This window comes from Pagrus major, chromosome 4, assembly GCF_040436345.1.
Source record: "Pagrus major chromosome 4, Pma_NU_1.0".
NCBI classification, from domain to species: Eukaryota; Metazoa; Chordata; class Actinopteri; order Spariformes; family Sparidae; genus Pagrus; species Pagrus major.
The window spans coordinates 4713503-4724641 of NC_133218.1; the positions used below are offsets into that span (position 1 = coordinate 4713503).

The window sequence follows — 11139 nt, forward strand, 5'->3', positions numbered from 1 at the left end:
TCTGGTGTCATAGAATTGTTTAACAATGATGTCTCATTAATTCTGTACAGTACAAATGATACCATCATTAACATAATCTCATTCAGGAGAAATGAGCAGAATGCAAACAATGATCCCTCACAACCTTGTTGAAAAGGTATGATGAGGACGCTCCCCGTTTATCACTGCATAAGGTTATCTGTGCAAATATTTTCCAAGAATACATCAGCGCAATGAGATCTGAGGAAGACGTGTTTGTGCAACCAGCTGCTTGGAATGTCTCGAGGAAAATCGTTTTATGGTTTTGAACTTTCGTAAGGTCTCTCTTATTCCTGAATGTGTGTCAGCTGAGGAAGATCTGGTGGAATTACACCTACATATGAAAAAACTAAACAGAACGTCAGCTGTGATCAGAGGTGGGTAGTACTTAAGTAGATTTTTCAGGCATCTGTACTTTACTTGAGTAGCTTTTTACTTTTCCTCCCTACATTTGAACACAAATATCTATACTTTCTACTCCTTACATTTTCACAACAGGTTCTTTACTTTAGTTTAAATGCATTTGAGGGGAATTATCAATCATATTTAATTTGTGTCATGGCACAAACAGACAGAGAGGGAGACTGGAATGGGTAGGAAAAAGGCGTGTTAGTGTCTCGTATCTGCAGAGACCCTGCAGCCCTCTGCCTGGATTTTCTTATTTTCTCACTTTGTTGCTGCTCGGGACGCTTTACCAACCCAAATTGGCGCTATTTGACGTCCTGTGAATGAGACTCAACAATCAACTATCATTGTGGTGCGTTTAGGAACAGCTGGGACAAATCCTACTGATTCTACCTTTAAGTTTAATAGTCTTTGAATGACATTAGTATGACATGAGGTTCAGTTAGCTTTGCACAGCAATGGCCGGTAGAAATGTCCTTCAAAGGGAAACCTTTTACTTTGATACTCTGATTACTTTTACTTGAGTAAAGAAGTTGAATCAGTACCTCTACTTTAACTTAGTATGTGTACTTCTACTTGAGTAAAGAATGTGTGTACTTTTGCCACCTCTGGCTGTAATGAGTATGAATCGGTTTACAGTTCGCGCCTCAAACACATCACATTTCCAGACAAAAAGTATTTAAGCTCCCTTCCCTCTTTGACTCAGTTTTCAAATCCCTCACCCCCAAACCCCCTTTCCTTTTCTCTCTCCCTGCTCTCTCTCTCGTCTGAATACAGGAAGAGGAACCATGGGGGCACGACCAGAGGACAATCCGATATGAAAGATGAGACGGCTCCACCACTCTCTCTCCTCTACTTCCCGTCTTCACATCTCCAGACCACACCGGTCCATAGTCCATCCTTCCACAACCCTGATTTCCTCGTCTCTCATCCCTCACCCCCGCGACCCAACCTCCAGACCTTTAATCAATCCCTCCTACATCACCTAAGCTGACCTCCATCCATAACATGTCATAAACTTCTAAACTTTGCTGGTGTGGACTTCATGATTAAATTCAAAAGACTTCATCACAGCTTCTTATCAAACCGCTGTGCCCTGTATTGAAGGTCTACAAGTAATTGTTTGCCATGGGGAGGAAAAGAAAATTAATTCAATTTAAAAAGGTTTCAGAAAAACAAAGGTAAGAGTATGTGGAGCTGCAACTCACTGGCTTCAGCTTCAACTTCTGAAATGTGAACATTTTCTGTTTTTTTTTTCCTCCTCTTTGATGGTAAACTGAATATCTTTGGATTGTGGACAAAACAAGACATTTGAGGACGTCATCATGGGTTTTAGGACACATTGATCGACATTTTCTTACAATGTTAGAGACCAAACAGCTGATTGAATAACCGAGAAAATAATCTACAGACTAATCAACAGTGAAAATATATGTTAGTTGCAGCCCTAATTGCATGTAGCTAGGCTCAGGCGGCGGTTCTCATTGTGCGGTTTGGGACCACCAGGGGCCTTAAGTGGCTGTGCAGAGGTCCTAAGAAAAATGTAAGAAGTCAATTAAATAAGTTGATATTAGGACGACTGTTTGTGCTCCTCTCTCATACAGTTTGTAATTGTTCACCAAACTTCTCATCAAGAGGAAGCCTCGTCTCAGTACTTTCCTATTTTGGGTTCTTAAATAACCTTTTGGGATTCCAGTGCCAACATTTATCACCTGAAATCGTTTGTGTTGGGAGGTTCCTCCCCTCAGTGACACATCCTTTTCTATAATGCCTGACAGCACTTTGCTCTTCTCTCCAGGGCTCGCCGCTGATTTATACAGGATGAGACAGAGTGCATCCAGACTCCTTGTTCTGCTTGTATCTGTAATCTCAGGGGAACACTGAATTTTAACATCCAAACCACAAACTAAAGTGAAAACAAGGAGAGTCCTACAAGACAAGAGTGGACTAACCCTGTGATGTATCCTCAGGGCCTGATGATTTCAAACATAGCACAGTAGAGTGGAAACTATTATGAGAGTGGTGATATTGCATCCTGTGAGAAATTCTGTTTCCTGCCCTTCACTGATGATGTCTGAGGTCAGTGTCAGCTGCACTGGGAGTCTGTGTTTTGGCTCAAGGGCAGGGCAGATGCCCGCCTACATGGGGCTTGAACCTCTGATGATTTGCTGGAAAGAAGGTCTCACCAGTTTACAGACTGAGCTGCAAAACCTTGGGCTTAATTGCTACGGTCAGCCTGAGACTGTGTAAACACTGGTCACAGCTGGCCTGCCCTCCACACTGAGTGCTGCTGGCCTGATTCCGCATGCACTGCGCTGGATTAGACGCTCTGGGGCAAACGTGCACGACAAAAAGCAGCCCGCACCAGCAGAAGACGTGGCGATGTCATGAAGTTTTATATGTTTCGCTGTTCAGTCTCCACTAACCTGGTTCATGTGATGATCCCAACGCTGTGCAGTGTCCCAGCGCCAGCAGAAGTGCGATGAAGAAGTGAATGGTGGAGACTCCTTCTCCAAAGGCGTGCAGCCCGCAGTCCAACCGGGTCATTTTGTCAGGATGGTGCCTCAGACCTTGGAAACATTTAATAACTCTCTAACACCGCGTCGTTGGTCAATTCAAATCATTCCCATCTGGGCTGCATGCACTTCTCGCTAACTGTCACAGCCCCAGCAAACTTCTCCAGCTCAGGCCTGAACATCGCCTCTCTCCGCGGGGCGTTTTTCTTCCATCCTGACTCGTCTGTAAGTCGATGTTAACGTCTGCTGTCCCCTCTGTCCTCCATCAGTCTCCGACCGACAGCCAGTGACAGCTTTAAAAAATTCTTCTGCAAACTTTCGCAGAGCCACCCCCACAGATGGGTGGACTCAAGACAATGGGCCATCTCTCAGTGGGACCGGAGGCTTAAAGGGGAATGCTACTCCAAGAAATTGGATACAGCGCTTCAGTCCAATTGGCAGGAGCTCCCTAAACTGAGGTCTTTCGGGGTTTCAGTGGGTCAGATGAGGACCTGTTTCGATGTAGTTGCATTCAAGTGGATCCAGAGAAATGATAACAGATCAGGAGCTTCAGTCTGTGGATTGTTAGCTCCCCCTGTGTGTGAAGAATTAACAGAGTCTTCTCCTGTGGGAACTCTGGGACAAACCCCCCATAAAGTGGCGAAGGAAACTGTCTTAAATCATAAAGTTTAGTGAGCTCTTAATCTGAAAAAGTTTTGAAAACTCTGGAGGTACATGAAATCATGAACACACAAAGTCTTAGACTTAAAATTATACTTATTTTTTATTAGAAAGCAAAGTCCGAAAGGGGTTTTCACAGTATCGATCCAACTGAAACAAGAGGAATAAAGTCTATATTAAAAAAAATCCTCATGGTCAACAAACTCATTGGCTTTATAATCAAGAGTCTCCATCTGGCTGAGCTTAGCGCTCCCTCTAGCGGACAAAGGAAGGCACTCTGGACCACTGATGCAGGGTTGAAGCTTGGCTGTACATCAAATCTGATCTGATGTGACAGTCCTGCGCTTGTTATAAAAGTGCCAACATTTTTAAGGAGCAACGGCACGTTTAAGCGCACAGTCTTGGTGATGAAGCGTAATGCAAAGATGGAGGAGAACTTTATTTCACTCCTAAACAGAAGTCAGGTGCACGACCAGAAGCGTGGATGGAAATGCACTTTACAAGATCTGCCTGGATGTTGACCTTTGAACATCTTTGAGATGTGTTTTATATCTTCATTTTTCCCCCCACACGTTCCTTTTTCAGTGCCCATATACAAACAGTGCCAAACACTTGGGTTTTATTTGAATTTCCTTAATACAAAAGTTTTCATAAATTACACATTTTACGCACGGCCTGCATTCCGTCACAGGCATAATGAGCTGACATGCTGCGAATGATGCACAAAACGTCAAGGAGACCGGGGTTTAACGCTCATTTCCATGATTGTGACTTCTCTGTCACGTCTCCTTCGACCAATCGTGGCTCAGCGGCGGAGCGACACACCTGTATAAAAGAGACTCCAGTTCATTGAACTGGGATGAAGCGCTGAGACACTTTCTGACGGGGCGCCTGTGCTGCGTTCTCGTCTACGCGCAGTACATAGGCAGGTGAGAGTGCAGGTTGTTAACTTTGGAGATGGAGGAATTATTTAACCACAGCGCAGCGTCGAACCGAAGTTCACCTGGTGATGAGAAATTCAGTTTCGAAGACATCGATGTGAGCGCGGACGGTGCCTTCATCCTGAGGATCCTCATCTCCGTGGTGTACTCTGTAGTTTGCGCAGTGGGTCTGGTGGGAAACCTGCTCGTGTTTTTCCTCATGAGAATACGACAAGGTCGAAAGAGGTCCACCATCAATTTTTTCATCATCAACTTGGCAGTGACGGACTTCCAGTTCGTGCTCACCCTGCCTTTCTGGGCAGTGGACACCGCGCTGGACTTCAGCTGGCCGTTTGGAGACGCCATGTGCAAAATCATCCTGTCGGTCACCGTGATGAACATGTACGCCAGCGTGTTTTTCCTCACCGCCATGAGTGTGACCCGCTACCTGTCTGTCGCCTCGGCCCTGAAGAAGAAAGCGTGCCGGAGGTCGCGGTGTGTGAAGTGGGTGTGCGCGGTGCTGTGGGTGGCGGCGACGGTGGCCACAGCTCCGACAACTATCTTCTCCACCGTGACTGTGGTCGCTGGAGAAAAACTCTGTCTCCTCAGGTTCCCTGAAGGGCACGACTGGCTCGCCCTCTATCACATCCAGAAAATACTCATCGCCTTCATCATCCCCATGCTCATAGTGTGTGTGAATTATCTGATGCTCCTGCGCTTCGTGAGACGGAGGAGCATGGGCGGCAGCAACCCCAAACGGAGATCCAGAGTCACCAAATCTGTCGCTATAGTGGTTTTGTCTTTCTTCTTCTGCTGGATGCCAAATCACGCCATCACCTTCTGGGGTGTCCTGGTCAAATTCAACGCAGTCAACTGGGATAAATCTTACTACATGGTGCACACCTACGTGTTCCCGGTTACCGTGTGCCTGGCGCACGCGAACAGCTGCCTGAACCCGGCGCTTTATTGCTTGATGAGGCCAGAGATCAGGAAGATGCTCAGCGGATTGTTTTGGAGAGTCTCCACTCCATCCACCACCAAGGGCTGCGCGACGCGCTCTTTTACGCACGGAGAAACGCAGGCAGTCGTACCTCTCCAGATTATGGACACTGGAGAGTACACGCTGTCTATCATAGACCGTAAAGGCTTATCAAGCTCCAAAATGATCCCATACACCCGATAACACCAGCGTGGTGAGAAATACTCTCCATGCAGCTCATTTTAACGCTCTGGTTGTCCTCCTGTGGCTGTCATTTCTCATGCGTAAAGCTTTCGCCTGTGTCTCAAATGTTTTAGATTTTTTAAAGATTGTTTTTAAAAATGTTTTAAAGATTTATAAGGCCACACAGTTAAGATGCTCTTTATCATGTGGCGGTCATCATGTGGCATTTATTCAGTTCCTAAAGCTGTCACAAGATTACCTCAACTCATGAAACCAGTTCCCTTGCGCTCCCTCAAATGCGCCGGGAAGTGGCTGTAAATTTTCCCTTTGTAAGATCTGTTTTGTAAATATTTTTGACTTTACTTGAGGGCGAAGAGGGCCAAGGAAAATGGGAACAGAGAGACGGGAACATATGGGACAAAACGTCTAAAAAGTCGGACTCAAAGCGGGGATATTCTTGGACGCAGGACACCCAACAACAAACGGGATTTGTGTTGTAAAAGGATTTATAATGTTTCCTGTCTGTAAATCTGTAAATGAGGTAGTGAAGTGTCTTTTCTTCTCTCTTTCAGTCAGGTGCATTTATTCATGATCACCTGCTTTCAATCATAGAACTATGCCTTTAAGATCACAAAGATGTCCTCTTTAATTCTCACTAATTCTCTAAGTAGAGGGAATGTCATGCACAGTTTACCTTTATTCTGTATTGTAAATGCAAAAAAAAGTCACCCCGAAAACCATCTAAACTGTCTTCTGTCACTACTGTATGAACAAAAAAAGAGTATTTATTGTATTTTTTCTCACATGAACTGTTTTTACACCGGAGGTTTCTCTCACATCATTAAAAAAATGTCAGTGTGAGTTTGTCATCTTGTATTACAGGGCAAGAGCAACACAAGTGGAAGATTCTTTCTTTTGGCTTTCAATGATTTGAAAAAATCAATCAAAAACACTGCTTTCGCTCGGCGTCACAATTTATTCATTCTGCTGATGCTTCTTCCCATAAGATTGACCGAAATGTCCCTCTGGACCGACCGCTCCTCGAGAAGAAAGTCCAGCAGAATCAATACATTTTGATACTGAGTAAGAGCAGTGTGCAGGATTTTCAGGAAAGTGACACTTCCCAGTGCACCTGCATTTGAGTGAGTTGGATGTTTGAGTATCTTCTTTGATTAACATGCTTTCAATGATTAAAAACTTTGAGAAGTGTCGTGCATGTAATGTTGAGTTTGGCACTGGAGCGGTGTACAAATCAAATCAATTTTATTCATACAGCCCAAAATCACAATCACATTGCCTCAGTGGGCTTTACAATCTGTACAGTGAACGCCACCCTCTGTCCTTAGACCCTCGATTCAAGTGAGGAAAAACTTGCCATGTTGAGAAAAAAAAAAACCTTTAACAGGGTAACAAAAACAATGCAAGATACCTCAGGAAGAGCCACAGAGGAGGGATGCCTCTCCCAGGATGGACAGGCATGCGATAGATGTCGCATGTATAGAACAGAACGACAAAATCACAGTTTACAAATTGAATTGACAGAATATCTGATACAAATTATACTGTATGTAAAGTGTGTGGATCCAGGAGTCGCTGAGCAGGCCGAGGCATCGCCAAGTGGTGCCCGGGCCAGACGACCTCCTGTCCACCGTGGTGACCTGGAAGAGGGCAGGCCACACAAGATAATTAGCAGTAAATAAAGAAAACAGTGCAGAGGCATCAAATTTGACAGAAATACAGATATAAAGAGATAGTAAAACAGAGGAGAGCAATGATGCAGCGTAGCCCAGGGTATGACGATCCATATGCATCAATATGTGAGGCAGCAGGAGCCAGGAGAGGTAGATGGTCCCAGGGGCCCGTGGTCCATCAGAAGGGAGCCCGAGTGAAAAGAGAGGAGGAGGAGGAGGAGGAAGCTATAGAGTGGACAGAGCGAGAGTTTGCAGCTTGTGGAAACAGAACACAAAAATAAAAGTTAGAGAAATGCAATATTAATCAGAATAACAGATTGTTTTTGGTCGGCAGGACTATGTGAATTTTAATACTATAGGTAAGAGACTCACTGAGACTGAGACCGAACCACTGAGGAAGCTAGCAAAACAAATACAAATAAAGGAGGAGAATACCTACAGATAAATGACATTCAAAGGTCAAAAAGCTCCAGCAACACTTGTAGAATAATTTTATTATCAGACCTGATCAGCAATCAGACTTGCAATTCCCCCAGGAAGTGCACATTTCAGTTAGGATGACCCTGATGAAGGCCACAAACCAAAATCTGTCCGTCTGATAATAAAGTTGTTCGAAATAATTCAAGTGTTGCTGGAGCTTTTTCACCTCTTCAGACTTCCTTCCTTCTCCACTCACCTTGGAAGTAGGCCAGAAACCCTCAGTCTACTTCTACAAGAACACTGAAATTCATGCTGAATTCATTTTCAGTCAAACACACGGGCGGTCTCAGGTATCCCAGGGGAGAAGTAGACAATGGCTGCAGAGGTTCCAGCTGTCACTTGGCATTCAGATGGTTGAGTGAACAAATGGAGGAGAGCCCGACGCTGAGAGACACTGTTCACCGCTGGCTGCTGGGTCTCCTGCCAGGTTTGTGTGCTAATGAGATTCTGTACCTGTTCTCTCCACCCTGAGGTACCTTTGTTGTGTGTGATCCATCCTGCTGCAGAAATAAACAGTGATGATCACAAAGTCCTCAAACTGCAACAAGTGTCAGTTCATATCTCTTTTAGTCAAGTCAACTTAATTTACAGTATTCAAAATCTGAATTTGTTTCTCAAAGGGCTTCACAATTTGCACAGCAACACATCAATCCACAACACAAAACCTCCCAAGACAAACCTGTTAACTGTGACAAAAAGTAAGAAACACCTGTAGAGCGACAGAGAAGACATCCCGCTTCAAGGACACAGTAGAAAGCACTCAATATGAAATACCTTGTGTTTTGGCATAATATCAGGAGATAAATTACTTTAAGCAGAAATAATTAAATGGATATATTCTGCGCATGATGCAGCAACCTACCTGATATGCAAGTAAAGTGGTTGCACTAGGACTGGTGTGGATTTAAATCACTATATACTGCATACAGTAGTTCTGCCTTCATCCATAACTAAATGTTCTGGTGGCTGAAAGGTCCAATAACATTTTTAATCACAACAATTACAGGTTAGTCATTTAAAAATGAACAAATATAATTTATAGAAATACAAGTCAAATCAGAAAATTAAAGGATAATTTCATCAAAAGTCCAAAATTTAGTCATTCACACCAATGCTGATGGAAAGTTTCGTAGTCCACGAAACATTTCTGGAGCTTCACAGCAAAACAGTGTTGGAGCGTTCTCCTCAACAACTGCACAGAGATTCCAAATTGATTTGAAAGGACGTCATTTACACCCTCGACACCCTTTTTTGCTTGTTTTTTTTACATTTTAAAACAAGTTTCCATCTTCTTCAGTTGTTTAGCAGAATGCTGCAACACTGTTTTGCTGTGAAGCTCCAGAAATGTTTTGTGGACTACAAAACTTATCCTTTAATGTCCAAAGATGTAGTTATCTGGAGTTCATTCATGCGTAGATAGATGGTCTTTTCATAGATTTTTCCAATTAAGTTTTAGGAAAAAGTAATTACCATTATAACTTCCCCATGACTTTGTTGGCAGTTCACTGGGTTCATTTCTGACTTGAGCTGGGAGGCTTAATTGTCCACCTCAAAAGTCATAGTGGGAAAGCCTGGTTGCTATGGCAGCAGATAAATGTATGCATGTAGGCCTACAGAAGGGCAATTATTCTCACTCATTTCAGCAGTTGAATGGAAAATGTACAAGCATATGTCTCTCTCTCACACACACATGCATGGCAGGTAGCTACACAAGGTTTTTTGTGTTTTAGGAGAAATCTTTCTTTGCAATGCTGAAAACAATGCATTGAGGACAGGAGGTGAAGCTGTCAGTTCAGTTCTGGCATTAAGCCACACATCATTTATTTACATATCACATATCTTGAAAATTCACTTTTATGTTCTGTTCTCACATGTTAGTGTCGAGAAAAGTCAATCCACAAAAATAATTTATCATACATTTTTTTGTTCTCTCAAAACATTTTTTTCAATAAAAATTTACTCTGCGTGACTCCAATCACAAATATTGTCATCCACTTCTCCATAATGAGGCCAATCAAACTGCCAACTGATCTGTTTGGCATTTGGAGAGAAATAAGATAAACAGTGCCCCTTACTGGTAAATCTCATTAAAGGGGGCTGCAACTGTTTTACACATAAATGTCAGTCTACTCAGCCTGTGGTGCAGCACTCAGTCTGTGAACATTTGGTTCTTATGTTTCAGATACATGGGTCAGATGTGGCCGTTGAACAGGCTGGAAGGATTTGGCACTGTGTAGTTAAGCACCTCCTTTTTTGCATTCCTCTTTTGGGATGGAAATTAAGTAATAGTGGGTTCAGCACATCGATCAAAGGTCCTGTGGTGTAAAGCAGGAAGCCGTCCACAGTAAGGATGTGAGTCTCCGACCATGCACAGATCTCGATCCTCTCATCTCTTGGTAAGAAACAGAGCATACTCCCACATATGTCCAATATTTTCATTTAAAAGAAAATTGTCTTTTTGGCACTAAATTAGATTAGAACTGTGTGGCTCTCCAAGTAACCATTCGTTGTCTAAAAGATAATTAATCAGCAACTTTTGAAAAATAAAGGTCGTCGAAAAGCAGTCACTGTTGTTTTTAGGGTATTATTATTATACCAGAATCCCCAAAGACTCTTATAACCATGTGGATGAAAAATTATTCTGTCAACTGGAAAATAGATTTTCTAACCCTTTGGCCAAATTGAGCCTCTGTTGTCCAATCAAAACAAAGATGGCTGCCCACTGGTCTTCCTGCAGCACCCCTCCCCAACTCTAATGTCAAAATGTCAGCCTTCTCTCCAATATAATGGACCACAAGCAGAGTGCCATTTAGTTCCATTAAATTAGAGAAAAGGAGGACTTGTCTATGGTGAGTAGGTGATTACATCAAAGACTAATCTAACAGGATGGCAGGGGAACTGACAAAACCAAATAGAAAAAAAATCAATGAGGCCGAGAAAACTTTGTTACAAATTAGTGCCATATAATCTATATCTCTTCTGTTTCCTGCACCCTCAGTAAAGATTAGAGTGGGTACATTTGCTCAAAACATGCTCTGTGCTTTGTCTAGTAGTTGCGCTTCACATTGCCACTAATTTTGAAGAATGAACATGTCAGAGATCATTCTTGATTAAAAGCTCTGTCTATTTCCTCTGACTGTTGCCTATTATCTCCTCTCCTCTCCTCTCCTGTTTGTGTATGTATCTGTCTGACTCGAATCTCAATGCCTAACGCAATACAAAGACTTGATTGGCTTGGCTGGGTAGCGTCACATGAGTGATTTACAGATTTTACAGTTCCCTGGGCC

General features: G+C 43.2%; 2 protein-coding genes across 2 annotated transcripts in view; one reads left to right on the forward strand and one right to left on the reverse strand.

Annotated features, from left to right (window-relative positions):
* The window catches only part of adamts7 (a disintegrin-like and metallopeptidase (reprolysin type) with thrombospondin type 1 motif, 7), a 99857-nt gene extending 96838 nt beyond the window's left edge, over nucleotides 1-3019 (reverse strand). The window contains 1 exon segment of the mRNA XM_073463801.1: nucleotides 2846-3019. Coding sequence (XP_073319902.1) covers nucleotides 2846-2970 — 125 coding nt within the window. The 5' untranslated portion in view covers nucleotides 2971-3019.
* A 1537-nt stretch (nucleotides 3020-4556) lies between these two features.
* Nucleotides 4557-5702, forward strand: rxfp3.3a2 (relaxin family peptide receptor 3.3a2). Its single transcript, XM_073465017.1, has one exon. It carries the CDS (start codon nucleotides 4557-4559, stop codon nucleotides 5700-5702), a length of 1146 nt encoding a protein of 381 aa, XP_073321118.1.
* Nucleotides 5703-11139: the final 5437 nt, after the last annotated feature.